Source organism: Brachycentrus maculatus, unplaced genomic scaffold (assembly GCF_059751285.1).
Source record: "Brachycentrus maculatus isolate JH-2025_06_01 unplaced genomic scaffold, ASM5975128v1 h1tg000102l, whole genome shotgun sequence".
NCBI classification, from domain to species: domain Eukaryota; kingdom Metazoa; phylum Arthropoda; class Insecta; order Trichoptera; family Brachycentridae; genus Brachycentrus; species Brachycentrus maculatus.
In genome coordinates, this window is record NW_028280856.1 from 2,615,689 (window position 1) to 2,638,553 (window position 22,865).

The 22,865-nt window shown below is 35.2% G+C and overlaps 1 protein-coding gene across 1 annotated transcript; it reads right to left on the bottom strand.

Annotated features, from left to right (window-relative positions):
- Positions 1–408: 408 nt before the first annotated feature.
- On the bottom strand, positions 409–22,284 carry LOC148310305 (serine/threonine-protein kinase pelle-like). Its single transcript, XM_088258692.1, has 10 exons — positions 22,091–22,284; positions 13,281–13,470; positions 11,002–11,108; positions 10,022–10,090; positions 7,717–7,873; positions 6,724–6,873; positions 5,876–6,002; positions 4,597–4,761; positions 2,948–3,144; positions 409–2,392 (listed from the first exon to the last, which is right to left on the bottom strand). Exons 1-10 carry the CDS (start codon positions 22,232–22,234, stop codon positions 2,211–2,213), a joined length of 1,488 nt encoding a protein of 495 aa, XP_088114818.1. The 5' UTR covers positions 22,235–22,284; the 3' UTR covers positions 409–2,210.
- Between the last annotated feature and the right edge of the window lie 581 nt (positions 22,285–22,865).

Consider the following 22,865-nt stretch of genomic DNA (forward strand, 5'->3'; position numbering starts at 1 on the left):
ATGCAAGATCCCTTGACCTCAAAAAAAAAAGAAAAAAAATATATTTACGGTAACCTAATAACCCATTCCTTAAACCTGCCCACTCACGTAACTATGAATATTTCTGTTTTAGAATTAATACATGTTTAGCCCTGATGATGACATGATTCTTGTCGAAAACCAGTTGAAGAAAAGAACCAATAAAAGTGGTTAAAAACAAAGTAGTTTTATTTTATAAAGTTTTTCTTTTACTGCCATAAGTCGGGTAATATGACCACTCAATGTCAGATGATAAAATGATTGTATCTTTACAGAATGAAGTTTATTTTGCAACTTACTTTATTCAGTATATCAGCCTGCTTTCCCAATTAAATTGTAATTTCACATTTCATAAGAAAATAACCATGACAACGAAATAAAACAATTTACTACTAAAAATTCAATATCATTTTATTCAAATTGATTAACAATATATGTAACTATAAAAAATAATGCATTTGTATTTTTAAAAAATAAGGCAACCTTAAACAATATTACATTTAGTTTACTTAAAAGTAAAAGGTACACATATCTTTTAATGAGAGCATTAAATGCAATTCATTTTATCACACTTTTTTTATGCTGGCAACATAGCACCGCTTTTTCCTATGTAATTATGGCCATTAACCTTTTAACCGCGTCAACTTTGTTCCTGAGAAGACGCCTGTACGCGGCGGTATTTCGCCGTTTTTAAAATGATTACTTTTATCATGTATTTAGTTAAGAAATGATTTATTTTCCTAAACAAAAATGTTCCATGGGATTCATTGTGCCTTTTTGGTACTCTATAATACACTGTGTCACATTATTCTTGAAATATATCGTAATATAAACAAATAACATCGTAACATAAATAAATCAAAGCACGCATCGTGTGTCACTCTTACCCGCTGGCGATGCGTAGCGTCGAGTGAGACATATATAGGGCATGATTATGGCGTGGACTAATTACTGACCGCAAGAAAAATCAGGGATCTGCTCTTTTATTTATCCTTGTGATGTTACAAATCATTAGTCAGATATTTCAACAGATGTCATAAGGCCAAGGATTGACGTATTATTTTATCTAAAGTTCCACACCATGAAAAAATCCCTCCAAGTTGAACTGAGGTTCGAAACTTGGAGCAAAGTAAAAACACAAACGCTTATGTCAGCCGCGTATGGGGCATGTCTTGTTAAAACACATACGCTTATGCGAGCCGCGTGGATCCGGTTAATGAGAGCATTAAATGCAATTCATTTTATCACACTTTTTTTTTGCTGACAACATAGCACCGCTTTTTACTATGTAATTATGGCCATTAATAACAAAAATATACCAATGTTTTGTCACTCATTAAATAATAGATTATTAAGAGTTCTGAAGAGTTAAACACAGCGGTTCTCGATAAACGAGTCAATAAATGCATATTTTGAAGAATAAAAAGGATTTTTTACTGGCATAATATAATCTTGGTTACTTAATCAAATACATAAAATAATTGTTTTTCTCAAGATTAAGATCTCATAACCTTTCTTTCAAACAGGCAGGCGCCGTGGCGTAGTTGGGTAGACGCTCAACTGGGAAACTGGCGTCGCGGGTTCGATTCCGGCCAATTGCAAAACAAATTCAAGAAAGATTTATTTTCAATTGGTCTGGATGTTCGTGATGCATTTTTCACATTTACCTAACTCATCCTTACTATTCTATCTGCTGACAAGCCTCTAAAAGTAGAGGTTTTGCGCGTTATTCCTTTAACCTGTTAACCGGGCGGTCCGCTGTCCAATTACGCAACTTGTAACGGGCGCAAATACTGATTCACTCCGTGTCTTAAATTCATTTCGAGACATGTATGGATGACTAATACCTTTGTTGTTCGAAAAATATACGTCCATATATATAATATAATAAACATATTTTTCAAGGCGCATTCATATGTCCTACCCGTACCCGATAGTGTTTACGTTTGACGTATTTGTGCCTCCCGCCCGGTTAACAGGTTAAAAAATTATGAAAATAAAATAAAAAATATGTATGTTGAAAAATATAAGACCGATCGAATTTTTTTTGATTTATCAGTTGCAACACAAGAAAAGACCTCGATAGAAACCGATACACATTAAAAATTGCAAAATTAAAACCATTTTCAAATATTAGCTAATTTAAATAAAAAATTGACGTTTTGTGAATGAGCAATTCTTTCATTTCATATTTAAAATTGTTGGATATCTGGAGCGACAGTGGCGATAGCGACTAGTTCGTGCCATATTTGCACCATGTGGGGCCTATCTGAAGCCCTGTTCTGGACGCATTTGATGCCGATGATGATCATCTTTCTGCACAGGTCGGGGTCATTGTCGCCCATTTCTATGAGCCTTACATCTTGCAAGCCACCTGAAACAATATACAATAACATTTAAGTCAAATACAAGCATAGCGAGCAAAAGGACGGTATTCTACAATAATATTTTTTAGTTAACCATAGCAGCTTCTGAAAATCTGTTTATTAGTCATTTTAAAGAAACAATTGTTTTTTTTAACTATATAAAACAGTGTCACGATTCAAAACTGTTATTATTTAAACAGTTTTTTGTGAAACTAGCTGTCAAAAGTATTAAAAGTCCAACTTTATTAGGTATTTCTCAGCCGACGATGTTATTTATTCAATTAGAGTGTAATCCTTCTGAATTTTTGCCCCATGTGATGAAAAAAAAATGAATTGTGAATCACATAACCCGTTGAAAAAAATCTATGAGATATATGACTGAAATTTATTCACAGTTGACAGAAATATACGAGTACATTTATTGGTTTTTACTAAAGATTGACAAATGGGTAAGCGTTGCTTTTTCAGTTAACCAATTGAGATGGTATTTGTTACTTTTTCTCAGTTTATATTTCTTTCAAGCATAAGTTTTTGTGATATATATGAATGTATTCTTTACTAACTCATATTGGTGGGATTCTCCGTGCAATACTCGATGACATGATCCTTTAAGAAGCGTTGTTTCCTCCTACTGTCGTAAGCTAGCGATCCAGTGACCAGTTCAAAGAGGACAACACCAAAGCTGTAAGCGTCCACCTTAATAGACAGACGACGTCCTCTCAGGAATTCATCGGGAAGGTATGGTCGTGTGCCGTGAACTCTAAAAAGATAGGTTAAAATTACTCTAAATTATATTAAAATTACTATAGTAGAGGTGGGAAACAAGCTTGGAATAATTTGAGTCTAAGTAATTCCGGAACGGGATCGAGCAAATAACTTCTGAGTCCTTCATTCACTCACAGCATTTTTACCGTATACTTCACAAAATTTTCAGCAATTTTCGCAACTTTTTTACCCTTTTTATGGTAAAAAAGCATAACATAGCGTATTTCATCAGATATTTAACTCATTTTTAAATCAATTTAACTTTTACATAAGCAACGCATTACAAAACTATTTGTACAAAAAATGTAAACTGAAATGTCACCTTTTAAGCACATATTCATTTGAAACAACCAGGTGAGTGTTGCCTGATACATATATGGGCATCAACACTATCCAGTGGCAAAAACCCGCGGATTATATGACCTAGATTATTAGACTATTAGACTTTTACAAGTGCAAAATGTAAAAAGACTATTATGAAAGTAGTTGAAGATTCCCGCTTCGGAAACTCCCTCAGACACACGAAACAGATCAATATCCGGTGGTGATCAGTACTGCGCTTCAGATACCAGTCCACGATAAATATAAAATAAATATAAGTATAAACACATTTATATTTATTTTGACCCCCCTGGGAATCAATTCCGGGACCTACAGCATAGTAACCAAATGTGTTAACCACTACGTTATGGAGGCAGAGTTGTTGAACATAATGAAGGCATTTTAAAAGACATCAAACACTTTCTTAATGTGAAAATGTACTGTAAGAAATTCCTCTTTATTAGCCCTGCCAAAAACTTTTCTCAAATTTTATAAGATTGAAACAGAACATAAATACAGTTGAAAACATGTATGTAGTTATTTCTGAATATACAATCAAATTGTGTTAAAAACCCTGAACAGCGGAATGAAGTCAGTGAAATAATAAGTAAAAGTCCCTCTCCAAGCACAAGAGCTTAGTCTCTTCATTGGAGAGAGCTGCCTTATTAATTTTAAGACCGTAAAAGTAAAAGTAGAAATGTCCAGAAAACTAATTTTAAAAAAAAAAATTAAACTTTTGTAACCATATTAACCCCTTGTGTGATTTGCCCGAATGAAATTCGGGTAGGTATTTAGCTGACACAGTGATTTGCCCGAATCCAGTTCGGGCACATTGTACACGAAACTTTTTAGTGATTTTCCGGAATGCAGCTCGGGTCATTCCCTCACCAGTCTAGATATATCCATTCTTCTTTTTTTTTTTCTTTCCTTATATTATTTGTTTATGTTTTATAGTGATTTATTATATTTCAAAATATGATAAAAAAAACATAATAGTGAATAAAAGGGTGGCTTTTTTTGACCTACTTTTTTCCAAGAGGTTAACCACATAAGTGGTTAAAAAAATAATTTATTTTTTTTAGAAAAAGTTAGATACTTGCTTCCTAAATACATTTTACCAACTGACCTTGACACTTTCATATGTGTGAACTCATCAGTGTTGGGTCCTTCTCTTGCCAAGCCGAAATCTCCAATTTTGGGCTCTCCACAAGTGTCCAACAGTATATTGGCCGACTTGATGTCTCCGTGTATCAGTGGTGTTTGCGAAACTGTGTGCAGATATTGAAGTCCTCTGTGAAGCAAACAAACATATTAACACACTCTGTACGGGAATGGTATTTCTACCAGCGACCCAGCAAGTGCTTATCTGCGGGACGGGTAGTTCTACCTTTTACGCCAGCTGCACTTTAAAGGCGGGTAAGGTATTTATACTCAATTATTTCTTATGAGTACTTAATGTCAACACTTGAAGATGTTTCAATCTACGCACACATTTACAAAAAGATAAGATAGCCCATCGTTTATTTTACATACACATATACTCTAGTGCAGCTCACTGCTTCAAAGGGTAATTAGTAATTACTAATCGAGTCAGTGAGTCAATTAAATAATTTATATTGACAGTAATAATTATATCTGCCTTCTTTTCACAGATGATTATTTGAGAAATGAGAGAGGCAATATTTTCAGAATGCATTTTATATACAGTAGAACGGGACTACTTGAACTTTGATGTGTTACTTGAGCCCAATACAATAAAAAAATTAGATCATGGTATCGATCGAAGTATCGTGACAATAAGTGTCACCTGTCAGGGAAACAATGAATCATGTCGATACATTCATTATAGAAGACCAAATACAGATAAATTTTTTTTTGTACTGGGCTCAAGGAACACATCAAAGTTCAAGTACCCCGTTCTACGGTACATAGCTTGTTCTTTATACTGCTAATGTGGTTACTATATTGAGACATTGAAGAAATCTGTTACAGCAATTTTAGTTAAATTTCAATTCAATTCAATTCAAACCCTTATCCGCACCCCAATGGTGCATAGGGCACTGCATTATATAAACACAGTGGGATCTTGATCGTTAACACACGAAGGAAAGATGATAAGCCCTCCGCTTCTGGTACCAGTCCAGGGTAATATTGAATAAATATTAGACTGAAAAAATCACTTGTATTTATTTGACCCCCCCTGGGAATCGAACCCGGGACCTCCAGAACGGTAGCCGAGTAAAATTTAGTTTTGGTTAATTTAATTTTAAATTCTTTCTGCTGGTTTTCGTCTGCTGCACGCACCAATCAGTGTGCCGCGAAGCTCTCACGAAATGCATTAAAAAATATATTTTGCAACAAGACCCATATATATATTTTTTTGTTTGATTGTTATATTGACATACTTGGCAACTCCCTGCGATATTCGCAACCTCTGTTTCCAAGGTAAAGGTGATTGTCCATTTTTACATTTGAGTCTGTCTTCGAGTGATCCTCCGGACATCAGCTGATACACAAGGCATGGTTCCTCACCTGAAAACAACCAATAAACAATTATAAACTTGTGGTCTTAATTCTAAATTGTGCTATAGTCAAAACTAGGCAAATATGTTCTTAGAATGCAGTAGTATAAAAAAAATATCTACTATTACATAGCCTCATTCGCACCCAATTATCCAAAGGGCACTGCATCAAATTGTTGGAATGTCAAGTTGAGTGTTGATGCCTGATCAAATGCCAAGGCAAGGTGATCAGTCTTATTCTCAGGTCTAGGGCAATATCAAATAAATATTTAATTGAAGAAAAAAAACACTTTTCATATTTACGTTATATTTACTTAGACCCCCTGAGAATTGAATATGGGACCTCCACCATGGTAGCCAAAGCTGGAAACCACTACGCATGGAGGCGGACACTATTATTTGCTTTAAAAAAATATACTAAACAATACAAAACATTAAAAAATGTGTTTTTATAAACAATAAGACTAAATATTTGTAAGATGACTTAGAAAAAAAATTTATGTACTCAAGTCATAATTTGTTTGGGAAACAAAAGTTTTGGCCATAAAAATTCACGGGAAAAGTCCCTTTTTTGGATTTCGTAGAATAAGTTTCGTAGAGCAAGTGGCATAGTAAAAAAAATAATGATGATATTTTTTTAAATTTCTGAGCCTTAAAAAAGTACCATTAGAACAGGGTTTGGAATCAAGCCATACAATTATTATATTGCTGACACATATAGGTGAAATTACCTCCGACACTGTACCCATACAGTGGTAGCACATTGTCATGTCTGCAGGCGTTCAGGTATTTCAATTCTCGCAGGCTCTCGGCGGACACTCCACCAGCACCGTTGGGACTCTTCAACCGCTTGATAGCTACTGCCGTATGTTTCCAATCACCTAAACATGGAAATAACAATACAAGGAAATAAACCAATATCTGTACCCGACGGATTCTCCAGTTCTATGGACACGTTACGCGTGGCAACGAGGATAGCCTGGAACGACTAGTTGTGATCGGTAGGTAGCCTGGAGGGAAAGAGAGGGAGAGGAAGATCCCCCACACGATGGACCGATCAAATTAAGGCAGCAGCAGGCACCTCAGTGGTTGGAGCGCTACGTGCAGCGCAGTCAAGGGATAACTGAAGAAGAGTCATTGCTTCTGCAAGGGTCACTACCCTCAGCAATGAGGAATAAGACGGAGAAGAAGAAACATGAAAATACATAAGTAGATTATAATATTTATTCGAAATCATATTTGTTCGTGTTAGCCGTTAGAGTGATGGGAATCGATATATCGACTCTGGACTTGCCAAAAGCGCGGCCGTCGATATATGTACTGATAATGACATTAGTATATTTTAGCGGTCAAGCTGGAAGGTTTTGTGTAGCGTGCACATTTCTAAATTTCCAATTTATGAATAATGTCCGCAAATTTAACTAATTTTTACATTATTTTTTGACATCTCACCATAGGTGAAGAAGAATATGGAAGTCTGGGCAATTACACGGCTTACGACTGTCTTAGGCTTAGTTAAGTGATCACTTAACACACGTGTAACATTCACCAATTCTGCCCATTATTGAATTTTTTTTTCCAGACTTCCATATTCTTCTTCATCTTTTATGAAATGTCAAAAAAAAAAATAATGATATGAAAATAACTCCTGTAATTGGAAATCGAATTGAATTGAATCAGCCATACTAATACCATGCGGCACTTTATCACGAGCGTTTCCTTACCTTTGTAAACCACTCCAAACCCTCCCTTCCCGAGGATATTAGAAGGATCCCACTCCTGGGTGGCGATGAAGAGTTCTTTGTATGGGATCATCAGAAGGGCTCCGGCACTTTCTGCAACTCTCCCATCCGATATTGCCGATGAAGGTGAACGTGTTTCCTATCATGAAATAATTGATAATTGTATTCAATTTTAATTTTAGCATAAACAAGTTCAGAAAATAGAATATTGAAACTGAGTCGTTTTTATGACATTTCTTTGTTCATATTTTTTTATTACAAATGATTTGAAATGATTACTATATGACTTCAAATTTTTACTCATAACTATAATTATATATTTTTTTTAAATACGTGTATAATACTACTTTATTGAGTATATTAATACATTGTTTGTGGGAAACTCTTAAAAGTGTATTTTATATGCTGTTGGTAGTAGGCAACGCTTATAAACATTCTATTTGCTTACTTTTGGTAGAGCGCGAGACGCCAAAAAACATTGTACACATCGGAATTGGAACCCGACATTTTGGAAGAAGAGATTCGAAATGCACTGAAAAAACTAAAATGCAACAAGTCCCCCGGCAATGACTGCATACAGGCCGAGCTTCTAAAAGAACTAGGGGATAAGGGCATAAAAACAGTGCTGGATCTCTGCAACCTCATATGGAGAACGGGAACATGGCCTCAGGAATGGGCTGAATCTGTTTTCATTCCTCTTCACAAAAAAGGCTCATCCAAAAAGTGTGAAAACTATAGGACAATAGCACTTATCTCTCACACCAGCAAGATAATGCTATATGTTCTAAAAGCACGATTACACAGTTACATTGGATGGCAAATACCAAAGGAACAAGCTGGTTTTGTGAAAGGAAGAGGAACAAGAAAGCAGATCCTCAACATCCGCCAAGTGATCGAAAAAAGCCGAGAGTTCCTGACGCCAACAGTTTTATGCTTTATCGATTACAAAAAAGCTTTCGACTGCGTGAAGTGGGAACATCTGTGGAAAGTACTCATGGAGATGGGAGTCCCATCCCATTTGATAAAACTCATCCATGGACTTTATGCCCAAAGTAAGGCAATCGTAAGAATCAATGGCATAAACACTGCAAGCTTCCCCACTGAGAAAGGTGTAAGACAGGGATGCATACTCTCCCCTGACCTGTTTAACATCTATGGGGAATACATCATGCGCAGGGCTCTCTACGAATGGAATGGAGGAGTGTCCATTGGTGGCGTAAAGCTGTCCAATATACGATATGCGGACGACACAACACTTCTGGCCAAAGACCCAAAAGAGATGGTAGATCTCCTTAAACGAGTAGAGATTGAGAGCAAGGCACTGGGACTAGAGATTAACCAAAGCAAGACCAAGATCATGATCATAGATCGATCTAAGAAGTTTGGTGATCTCGGGAACTCACTGGAAGGTTTAGAGATAATAAACGAGTTCCAGTTCCTTGGATCTCAAATCAGCAATGAAGGAACTTGTGAAGGAGAGATTAGACGTCGTATCGCCATCGCCAAAAGTGCCATGTCTAAGCTAGACAAAATTTGGAAAGACCGGGGTGTGAGTAACAACACCAAGATGAACCTTGTCAGGAGCTTGGTCCACTCCATTTTTCTCTATGCTGCTGAAACATGGACTATAAAAGCAGCAGAAAGGAGAAAAATTGATGCCTTCGAAATGTGGTGTTGGAGGCGCATGCTCCGAATTCCATGGACAGCTAGACGCACCAATGAGTCCATTTGCCAGGAACTACGCTTGGATGGCTTGTCTCTGGCCAATATCTGTACCCGACGGATTCTCCAGTTCTTTGGACACGTTGCGCGTGGCAACGAGGATAGCCTGGAACGACTAGTTGTGATCGGTAGCCTGGAGGGAAAGAGGGGGAGAGGAAGATCCCCCACACGATGGACCGATCAAATTAAGGCAGCAGCAGGCACCTCAGTGGTTGGAGCGCTACGTGCAGCGCAGTCAAGGGATAACTGGAGAAGAGTCATTGCTTCTGCAAGGGTCACAACCCTCAGCAATGAGGATTAAGACGGAGAAGAAGTGATTAGAATACGACCCTAATTAGTATGCTAATTAGAGTCCGGATTGGTGAAAAAACCGCCCGACAACAATGTATTAATGTAAACATGACTACTTTTGAGAACATCTGAAGTTCTCAAAACAAGTCATGTTTACATTAAAAAACTCAAAAATGTGGTCTTATATCTCAAGTGTTTTATTTTATTATATTTGAATCATCATGTTATTCAACAAATTAAATGCTTTAACTGTAATTTAATTTATTTGACTTACATTGGAAGTTTTGGTACTCTGGTAAGGTGGACCATTTAATATTTTACTTGAAGACTCTATTTTTACACCCTGGAAGAAAAATATAAAAAATGTAATGACATATCGCCCACTCCTTTCAAGAACGTCATAAATCAAAATACTTGATTTTTCAGGAGAACGATTTTAAAGTTTAAAAATATAACACAATGTATTAAAAATAAATATTAAGCCACTTATTAAACTTTTTACTGTGCAACAGATCTTTTTAGGTAAAACCTGAAGGTTTTTTCTACATTTGAAAAATATTTAATTTATTTATAAAAATAATTAAACAATACATTTTCTTCAAAATGCAAAAACAACATTTTTTGCCCTGTAGCGGGTAAATATAAAGTTAAAAATATGCCTCTTTTGCTGGGATATAGTACATTTTCTGGGCATTCCGAAAACATGCACAACTGAAAATTGACGATTTTTGATTTATGACGTTCTTGAAAGGAGTGAGCGATATATAAATAGCAGTAATATTCACCCTTAGCTCTTCACTCACATCATCTGCGTCAAACATATTCCACTCCTATATCTATGAATATTTGTCAGCCTCCATAGTGTAATATTCAGCATGCTACTGTACTGGAGGTCTCAGGTTCGATTCTCAGAGCGGGTCAAATAAACATAAGTGATTTTTTCTCTCTTATATTTATTCAATATTACCCTGGACTGGTACCTGAAGCGGAGGGCTGATCACCTTTCCTTCATATGTTGACGATCAAGATAACACTGTGTTTATATGATGCAGTGCCCTATACACCATCGGGTGGGGTTAAAGGTTTGAAGAATGAAGAAGAAGATATTTATGAATCTGGAGCCCAAGATTAATGACTCTGCGTTTAAATATTTGTGATCAAGTTAACACAGCGTCATTTGGATTAGATGCCGTATGCACCCTTTTAGTGGGGATAGGAGGAAAAAGAAGAATTACGATATATCAATCCACTGACCTGTTCAATATATTTTACGTGTACAGGAACATTGTTTGACGTGCTGTTGTTGTTATCAGAGGATACTAGTTTTCCGGGAGGTTCCATTTCAGTAGTTGTTTCATTATCTGCAAGAAAAATAATTGAGTGTGAAATATTGGTAAATGGGGAGATTTTGGAACAGGTAGATGATTTCATATATTTGGGTAGTATGTTTTCTAGGGATGGAAAGATTGATAAAGACATAGAAAGGAGAGTGAATGCTGGGAACAGAGTGAATGGTGCACTAAAATCAGTTTAAGCAAATAAAAATCTATCAGCGGAAGCTAAACTGGCAGTACACAATGGAGTTCTGGTTCCAACCCTTATGTATGGAAGCGAAGCATGGAGTTGGCAAAAGAAGGATGAAAGCAGGCTGAATGCAGTCGAAATGCGATCGCTCAGACGAATGTGTGGCAAAACGATATTTGATAGATGTTCGAATGATGAAATAAGGAAAGAATGTAAGGCTGAGATAAGCATTATCGATAAAATTAAGAAAGGTGTGTTGAGATGGTTTGGACATGTGGAGCGTATGAGTGAAGAAAGAACGGTTAAACAAATTTATGAGGCGAATGTAGTTGGAAAAAGAAGCAGAGGACGACCGAGGAAAACTTGGCACAATCAGGTATGTCAAATACTTGAAAGTGGCCGGGTCAGGAGTCATAATAATCGTCGGGTATGTATGAGGAGATGCATGAATGTAGAAGAGGCAAAGAATGTTTGCAAAGACAGAGTGGTGTGGCGTTCGATTCTCTCTGCCTACCCCTACGGGGAAGCGGCGTGATGGTTAGTAAGTTAGTTAAAATAATTGTCAGTTAGTAAAATAAAAGTGGACTATCGGGCAGACAGAATGGGGTCAGCTGGAGGCATTCGAGATACGGTGCTACAGGCGCATGTTAGAAATTCATCGGTCCACACGTGTAGGGAGGAGGTATTAAGCAGGGCTGGGGAGTCTAGATGCTTACTAAATGAAGTAGCATAACAGCGACCCAAATGGATAGGCCATAATATAAAACACTCAGGTCTGATTTTTGCGATTGCGGAGGGTGTGTGCGAAGGCACAAACTACAGAGGACGACTTCGCTTAAACTACATGGACCAAATTATCTCCAACTGCACTGTATCAGGTACGAGTTGAAGAGATGAACGGAGGATAAAGGCGGGTGGAGACTGACAATGAAAGGAGCAAAGGAATCATCACACAGATTGTGACCCGTAAAGAAGAAGAAAATAAAAATTTCAATAAAAACTCAGTTTTTTTTATATGATGCTAAAACAATTCAGAGACCAAAGAAAATTAATCAATAAACTTTTTTTTTTCAAAAATGTTAATAATATAACCGCTCACAGAGATTTTTATGTCTACCGGTTTCGAGACGTACACGTCTCCTCGTCAGGACAATCACTACCACAGCATGCAAACAATTGTGGTAGTGATACCACAGCATGCAAACAATTGTGGTAGTGATACCACAGCATGCAAACAACTGTGGTAGTGATACCACAGCATGCAAACAACTGTGGTAGTGATTGTCCTGATGAGGAGACAGGCAAATCTCGAAACCGTCATAAAAGTGAGTGGTTATATACTAATATTATCAACATTTTGCGACTTATACAAAGACATGGACTGCTCGACGTATGAGGAGCTGAAGAGGACTTAAATAGGCAAGAATGGCGAAAGAGATGTCATCTGTTGCTACAGACCAATCCGCAGGATTGAGACCAAAGAAGAAGATTCCAACTGCTTTTGACAAACAAACTTTATCCCCAGAAAACTAAGCTATCTTAAAAAGATGTTAATTTTTTTTTTTTTTTTAATTCGTGTCTAACCTAACCTAACCTAAGCATTACACTATGGAGGTAAAACATATAACTAGCAGGGTTGAAGGATTATAGTATGGTAAATTCACTACCTGAAAAAATCGAGAATTAAAATCATACACCTAAGTAACTTCACTGCTAACTTAGAATCAATGAAATGTATAAACTCATGCCTCTAGCGAGATAGCGAGTGTTTTTGCCTAGAATTTTCACTCATGAATTACATGAAATTATAGTAACTTTAAACATAAAGACTAAATCCACTCACAAGTAGGCATAGGCTATGAAACTTATAAAGTTGAAGCCTGAGTAGGGACATGATAAACAGTGTTGCATAAGCCGTAGCTAGATTTCAGAGTCACTTGGACGTTAGGTAATTTTAAAAAAAATTATAGTATAGTATATCTGAGAACGAAAAGGTTTGAAAGTGTTACCGTTGATGGGGGCAATCAGACAGTGGTACTGCGGTTCCACGAGGTTCCGGATGCACTCCAGAGCCGGCCTGTGCTTGAAATGAGCCAACAGCACAAACAGTTCCAATACAGTGTGGTTCTGCTGTCCCCAGCGCTCCAACAGCAGGTCTGTAGGTGAAGAGCCACACCGTCTGCTCTCATTCTCCATTTCCTACACAAAAGATCACAAAATGTATCAATACGAACTGCTGGATTTTAACACATGCAGGAGACGCTTAGCCGGTAAACTGCCAAGAGCGTTTTAAGACGCATAATTTTCTGTGAGCGGAGCGCCGCTCATACAAAAATTACGTCTTAAGACGCGATGTTTTAAATGGGCTTTTACCAAAGAAAATCAATTATTTAAAATGTACGAATATATTAAACGCATAGTGACATCTATTGAGAATATTTTTGCATACTTAGAATTGAAACGGAATTTGTTTTTACCACTTTAAACGTAAATTAAAGATAAGTTTGTCATCGGAACAACTAATGGCGCTCAGGGTTGTCCAATAATCCCCGAGCTGCCGTCACTGCCGAATCTGATGACAGTGATTTTAGTGTCGATTCTGATGATATTTAATTTTTAATTTTTTTAAATCATAGTGTGTGTGTGTGTGTGTGTATACTTTTAATATTAAACATAACATAAACATAAACGATTACTTTTGACATAATTTAGTTTTCATATTTTCTATGACAAATTTTGTGACAACCCTGCACCATGAACAATTAATTTTATGATTATGGATAAATGACTGCACGACTGGCGCCCTCTTCATTTATTTAGTAAGTTTTATAAATAAACGTTATTACGCTTTCAATAACGATATGTTTAGAAGGTTTTATTTTTGTCGTAAAATTCGCAGCGTGCTGGGTACCGCCATACATGTACCTGCAGTCAGTCAAAAGGTTAAAGCGTCTTTTACTTACTGTTAGTGGAAAGTGGGAGACGCTTATAAGCGTTCTATTTGCTTACTTTTGGTAGGAACGCGAGAGACGCCAATAACATTGTATGGATCGGAACTGATTAAACTTGACTAAAAATAGTATCTAAAAATAGTGTCTGCCTACGTAGTGTAATGGACAGCACGCTCGGTTACGGTACTGGAGGTCCCGGGTTCGATTCCCAGGAGATGGTCAAATAAATATAAGTGATTTTTTCACTCTAAAGGTGGAGACTGACCGGAGCATTTCGTCGTAACGTAACATGTTACGATGCGAGCATTCAGGCAGTCAGTACACCGAGCCGAGCGCTCCATCCGTAGTTTTGGATGCTCGGTAATGCTCGCCGCGAGCGATGTTACAATGTTATGTTACGATGTTATGTTACGATGTTATGTTAAGACGAAATGCTCCGGTCAGTCTCCACCTTAATATTTATTAATATTACCCTGGACTGGTACCTAAAGCGGAGGGCTGATAACCCTTCCTTCGTGTGTTAACGATCAAGATAACACTGTGTTTATATGATGCAGTGCCCTATGCACCATCGGATGTGGATGAGGGTTTAAAAAGTATATAAAAAAAATAATGTTATTTCAGGCTCTGTCTCCTGATAAATATATAAGTAATTCAGAATGAATCTCACCTACGTTCAAATGGAGCAAGCTTTATAAATACTTCACAAATTTCGCAACTGATGGCGCCACAATCAGGCATACATTCAAATCTATAGAAAATACTACCCGCATGTGGAAAGTACCCGAGACAATTGCATATATATAGGTTTAAAAAAATTAATGCAATATGGATTTTCGATAATGGCCAGAATGGTGTACATTACACAAGTGTATAAATTAATCGCTAAAGCTAGCCAAATGCCAGGTCATAAGCCCTGGGATGCTCAGGCTTTCAACTTCTTTAAAATATAAAGAACAATGGATGTTTCATATTAAGTTGAGACACCTTTAATACTACAAAAATAATATGTATTTGAAATATTTGTGTATTAATAAAAATATCATGAAAAAAAAACCACAGCCTCTTTTATCAATCACATTAAACTGTCAATGGCAGCATTAAATAAAAACTACATTGGCCCAGCCATTAAAACAAGTTTTGCCCAAAAAAATTTTTCATTCCTTGCTCCAAAAATATTTAATTTGCTGCCCGAAACCATAAGATTTCCAGGAGTGATCAGGTCTTTAGAACAGTGTCCGTCGATGGTTACTTGACATTGGAAGGGACAAGGTAGAAAGTGAATTAATTAAAGTCCAGGTGTAATTATCACATTGAAAAACCTTAAACTATAAATTATTTTTGTATCTCCTGTATGTTATGTTTAAAATCTAATCATTAAAAAAAATATATATATATTAAAAAATTTAAAAAAATATATATAAACTATGTATTACCATGTTAGTATTCGGCTCAACACAGGCCATGCCTAAAGAGCCGTAATACGTATAATAAATGTGTATATGAAATGAATATGTATATTGAATGTATCTATGTATTATGAAAATAAATAAATAAATAAATGTTTACTTATTATATAGGTGAATTATTCACTCGGCATCTATAGACCGCAGGTAAACATTTTAATATAAACCAGACGTTCATTACATATGCGTCGCACATAAATTCCCAGATATATTTATTAGGAAAAATCTATGCGTATCTGTCTGCATCAATAAAATGAATCAACAATTTCGTCTGGTAATTTTAAAAGAACAAGAGAAAATGTGCGTAGAATATAAATTGCCTATTTTGTTTACATTTTAAAAAGTGCAAGTTCTTCCTGGAAAAAATGTTTTTTTGTTGAATGCGAGTGTGTAATGTTGCGATCACCGTTCAGGAAAACAATGTACTTTATTCACAGCATGTAAATCCTTTCTTAGAAATCATAAATAGGATATGAGTAATGAAACATCCAACGTATAAAGTTAAAACCACAAGTTTGGTACCTTACTGATTTATACATTTGTTTAAACATAGATAAAACTTTTGTGCCTCGCAACCGCTAAAAAGAAAGAATAGTTTGTAATATAATAATAATAATAAAACCCTTATCCGCACCCCAATGGTGCATAGGGCACTGTGTCATATTAACGCAGTGTTATCTTGATCGTTTTACACATGAAGGAAAGGTGATCAGCCCTCCGCTTCAGGTACCAGTCCAGGGTAATATTGAATAAATATGACAGTGAAAAAATCACTTATATTTATTTTACCCCCCTTGGGAATCGAACCCGGGACCTCCAGAAAGGTAGTGGAGCGTGCTGACCATTACACTACGGAGGCGGACTATAGTTTGTAATAGGTATTTACTAATATGTTACCAGATAATAGCATGTAAAATATCATTAAAATTATTTTAAAATCATCAGTCTACAAACTGATCTCTCTGAAAGCTCCCGCCGTATTCTAGGTCCAGTATAGAAAACCTTTGGATTCCATTTGGACCCATCCATTAAAAAAAACACATTTATTTTATTTTTTTAAATCTTATTATGGTTTTTTATCCGCCTCTATGGTGTAATGGTTAGGTGTTTAGCTACCAAGCTGGAGATCCCGGTTTCGATTCCCAGGGGGGGGTGATAAAAAATATTAGTGATTTTACACTGTAATATTTATTTAATATTACCCTGGACTGGTCCCTGAAGGGCAGGAGTGATCACCTTGCCTTATGTAAGCAATGATCTAGATAAAACTACGTCAATACGACGCAGTGCCCTATGCACCATTGGGTGCGGATAAGGGTAAGAAGATTACAGTATTTGATCAATCATGCAAAAAAATTTGATGTCAAAGATAAATTAAATAAAAAATTATTACTAATACTTTCAAATTCCTTATCACTGTCAGCTGGGCATGTAAGTTAAAACTAATTAGTGTGAGTGTAATTAAATTTGGCCGCCTCCACAGTGTAGTGGTAAGTGCGCTACCATGCTGGAGGTCCCGGAGTCGATTCCCAAGAGGGTCAAAATAAATGTTAGTGACTTTTCAGTCATATTTATTTAATATCACCCTAGACTGGTACCTGGAGCGCAAGGCTGTTCACCTTTCCTTTGTGTATTTAACAATTGAGATAATACTGCTTCTAAACGATGCAGTGCCTTATGCACCATTGGGTGCGGATAAATGTTGGAAGTAATTAAATTAAATTTTGTACCGACAAACAGGTGAATTAGCATCTATTTATTTTATAAACTAATTTAAACTTTATTTGTTAAATACGTTTAAAACTAAGACTTAAAATTTACTAAAATGTTCAGATTTATCTTCTCGTCTGAATCCTTTTTTAGACAATGATGGTGACAATTACAGTGATGAATGTGATGAAAGCGAATAAATTATTGTAATAATATATATATTTTTACAAACATGCTTTTTATAAATAAAAAAAAAATACGTCTTTTTTAGATTCATGTTATAACTTTTTTGTATTTTTTTCGTACTGTGTTTTTACATTAGTAAAAAAAGATAATTCTCAAAATTAAAAAAAAAATCTTTTCTTCTTCTTCTTTTTTTTCTTTTTGTAGATCCTAGGGATCTGTTAGTGCCTCCGCATGTCGCTTTTGGGATGTATTGTCCCAAAAACATTATATTGTGTTGTCCCAAAAACATTGAAAAATATTCAAGTTGAACTAGATACCCGAAATTACACACTGTGCGCCTTGGGAATCGAACCCGGGACCTCCAGTACAGTGACCGAGCGTGCCGACCATTACACTACAGAGGCGGATCCTTTAAACCAGTTTATCTTTAAGATGTTCTGGTTGTTGCAGAATATGTGTTTTTATGAAGCATTATTAATGCTATGTAGGCGTAATGATGACTAATAACTTTTAGCGACTTTTGGCATTTAAGATTTCAGGTTTTTAGCACAATACGAGGACATATTTATATTATTATGTTAATATAGCAATTTCTGGAGAGCGCAAAGCAAACTGAACGTATTTTATGATATTTGCGTAAGGAGTATAATGATACACGGTGGTTTTTGCAAAAAAACATGCAATTTCAAGCATAAGTTTGCAGCGAAATTGTGCGGTCGGTAAAGAATTAAGTTTTTGATATTTAGTTGTAATATTTTGTAAAAAATCTGATGAAGAATATATGCTATTTATTGTTTCGGCATTAACTTTGTGGTAAGACATGTTACAGTGATTAAAGAAAACACTTTGTTTTTTACCGCTTGAGTTTTATTATAGACTACATGTTTCAGAAGTTAAACTTCCATCATTCAGGTCTGTGTAATAACTAAAATATAAAATTGTTCTATAAATAAGGAGAGGGGAAAGTAAGGGGAAGGGGTTAGTCAAGAGACAGAGTTTGAAAACAAAGGAAAAATGGAAAGCAAAGGTGAAGAATTTTGAAACAATATATTATTTAATATACTATTTTTAGAATTTAGGTTTTTTTGGATTTCAAAATTTTCAAGATAATTCATAATAATTAAATTAATAATACCTAAATTCTAATAATAATTTATTAAATATTATATTGTTTCAAAATTCTTCACCTTTGCTTTCCATTTTTCCTTTGTTCTCAAACTCCGTCCCTTGACTAACCCCTTCCCCTTACTTTCCCCTCTCCTTATTTATAGAACAATTTTATATTTTATATTTCAGTTATTATACAGACCTTAATGATGGAAGTTTAACTTCTGAAACGTGTAGTCTATAATAAAACTCAAGTGGTAAAAAACGAAGTGTTTTCTTTAATCATTGTAAGAATATATGCAATGTAGTTCTCACTTCTAGGATATCTTTAAAATCCCCTCATAGTTGAGTTGTGATGTAAAGGTGGCCATTCACCTCCTATACCAGTTCAACGTACCATTAATAACAAGATTTACTTCCTGACCTCCTTTATATCTCTTCCAACACTTTCTCCTTTCTACTATGAATCAGCATATGAGCAAATTTATGAGTGGAAAACATCAAGTAAAGATATTATTTTATTTTATTTATTGTAACTGCAGACAGTTGGTAGAATTCCATATTGAATTGTTGGGTAATATATCCAAAATTAAACAAGGTTTATTTGGTTGAATTCTACATCAAGTGCATTTTTTACAAACACGTGATCATTGACTATTTTGATATCTTACTAGCTTAATATTGCCCTGGAAAAATCCCAAAGGATTTTAAACTTGGAAGTATAATATATTGACTTGTTAAAAATGGCTAACTGCATTGATGTTTATTTTCTTGCCAAGCAAAAGTGACTTAAATGGCCTTCCTGAACATTTAACGTTTTGTTAGTTAGTCACTTTCTCCTGTACGACTACGATATGTTAAAAACATTTTGAGTGTGTCCAAATACTTATTCACAAAATCTGGATTATCTCCAATTACAGGAGTTATTTTCATATTATTTTTTGACATCTCATCAAAGATGAAGAAGAATATGGAAGTCTGGGCATTTACGGGGCTGACGACCGTCATCGGCTGGTTTAAGTGATCACTTTACACACGTGTAACATTCACCAATTCTACCCATTATTGACAACCACACTACTCAAATTCTTGAAAGTTCTATATATATGAACCAATTTAGAAACCTTGTTCTTGAATCACTAGAACTTCACTAGAGACATCTATTGGTGAGATGTAAAGAAGCTTTTTACTAAGCAGAAACTCTTTTATTAGTATGTGAGGTCCGAATCCTGGATTATAAAAAAATAATATGAAAATAACTCCTGTAATTGGAGATAATCCAGATTTTGTGAACAAGTATTTGGACACACTCAAAATGTTGTAAATAAATTATCTGGTCAAATTATAAGCTTAATAATAAAAATGAAAATGGTATTTTCTGGCGTTTCTCATGTGTGTGTTTATAATCCAGGATTCGGACCTCACATACTAATATAAGAGTTTCTGCTTAATAAAAAAGCTTCTTTATATCTCACCAATAGATGTCTCTAGTGAAGTTCTAGTGATTCAAGAACAAGGTTTCTAAATTGGTTCATATATATAGAACTTCCAAGAATTTGAGTAGTGTGGTTGTCAATAATGGGTAGAATTGGTGAATGTTACACGTGTGTAAAGTGATCACTTAAACCAGCCTATGACGGTCGTCAGCCCCGTAAATGCCCAGACTTCCATATCCTTCTTCATCTTTGATGAGATGTCAAAAAATAAAAGGTTTATTTGGTTGAATTCTACATTTATTTATGTGTATCGTAGTAATACAGGAGAAAGTGACCAGTGCATTTTTTACAAACACGTGATCATTGACTATTTTGATATCTTACTAGCTTAATATTGCCCTGAAAAAATCCCAAAGGATTTTAAACTTGGAAGTATAATATATTGACTTGTTAAAAATGGCTAGCTGCATTGATGTTTATTTTCTTGCCAAGCAAAAGCGACTTAAATGGCCTTCCTGAACATTTTACGTTTTGTTAGTTAGTCACTTTCTCCTGTACGACTACGATATGTTAATACGTGATGCGTTTCGTCTTCTTAGGACATTATCAAACACGAGTGATTGATAATGTCCTAAGAAGACGAAACGTGTCACGTATTGACATATATATAAATAAATGCAGAATTCAACCAAATAAACCATGTTTAATTTTGGATATATTACCCAACAAAATTATTTTATATTCATTCTCAGTTAAGATTTTAAATCCTTTGATATGCATGGTTAGCAAGTTATGCGTGAACCAGTCGAAATAAATATACTCAAGTGATTTTTTTCACATTAAAATTTATTTAATACTAGTTGAACTACCCAGCCTTGCGTTGCTGTGGCTCATTTTGGGTGAATGGAAAATAAATCAAATAGAAAGTACACATTGTTATGTTTGATTCCACAATTGTTATAAAGCAAAGAAAATAATAAAAATCTATGAAACAACAATGCAATTAAAAACGCTAAAAATGTTAAGTGGTAACAGCTGTCTAGAAGCATGTTGTCCGCCATAAGCAATGTGTGTTATTGCGTGAGTTGCTATTACGCTCAACAGATGGCGCTGCCATTGCGATAAAAAATCTTTCATTTGTTACATTTTCATTTACATAGATATTGTCTCAAAAATTCAAAGCAATCGGTGAATAACTTTAGATTTTAAATTTTGAATGAAACAAGCATTTATATTTTTCTTTATATACCCCGGACTATATATATATATATATATATATATATATATATATATATATATATATATATATATATATATATATATATATATATATATATATACTATAGTAAATGCTTTACAGGACAGATCACCTTACCCCACATGATTGATGATGCTGTTATGACGACATCTATGTGGATGAGGGTCAGAAAAAGAAGAAAATTTGAATAGGAAAGTGTTTAAGACCCTGTGATATATTGTTGGTTGAAAATGTGAACCAAGTTGTGGCAGAATGGGAAACTAACCATCTAACCCTGACTTTGCAGTCTATGAACACAGGACCACAACCTAAACATTAACTTAGTATTCATTTACTCAAACAGTTCAGAAAATTAATATTTTTAATTAAACATTCAAAAAAATATATAATATTTAAATGTTAAATTCCATAAAGTAGCAAACATGAAAAATAACATGTTAAAAATTCATACATAACACGAAAAATAAATAAGGAAAACCATCCATAAAAATAATATTAAAATATGAGATGTTGACTCATTCAATAAAAACATAAATGTGCTAATAAGAAAATTTTCTCAATAACATTTCATTATTGACCATTTAGAACGAATGTAACATCCGAACGTAAGAACAATAAACAATCACCTTTGTCATTATTTTGTGAGATGATAATTTTATCAGAAAGGGGTTTTTCCAAAGTATAAAGAAAGTTTTGGTATCTAACCTGTATGTCAAATACTTGATATCCCATGTGAAGCCCTCCCAAATCCTTCCAATCGTTATTTAAATCCAAAATGCGACACAATTGTTTTCTTTCCATGTACGGTATTTCGTACACGTACATCGAATTATTATTTTCTCTAGCCATTTTCAACTATTCTCCCGCGAAACGTCACTGGCGACAAACCGAAAACAACTAAATTTCAAACTTGAATCGATGATTCCTGCATTCGGAAAGTTCGCATACGATTCGCGGAACGTAAAATGGCAGATTATTATTTTTATTACTCGCCGTTTGTTATTGTTGGAAATCAATCGGAAAGTTTCGAGCACGAAGAACTGTCATAAACCAAAACACCAAAGGCAGAAAACATCTTGTTCCGAATCTGTTGAATGTAGTACTATTTAATTCCAATAGATGTCTCTATGGTCGCTGCATTCAAGTTTACGTACTAATGTCAATAGATGGCATGACCGCATGACCATAGGGTCATAGGCATACCATAGACATTTTTAACAATGTTCAAAAAATATATTTGTGTTGATTACATTGCGTGTTCTTACATTTAAATTCCATTCGTGAATTACATCAAACGGAACTTTTGTGTCCAATAAATATGATTATTTAGACTTTTTTAAAGTCTTATGTCCTAAGGATGACTTTTGTCGTCCACCTCCGTAGTGTAATGGTCAGCGAGCTCGGCTACCGTTCAGGAGGTCCCGGGTTTGATGCCCAGGGGAGGGGTAAAAAAAAATGAAAGTGATTTTTTCACACCAAC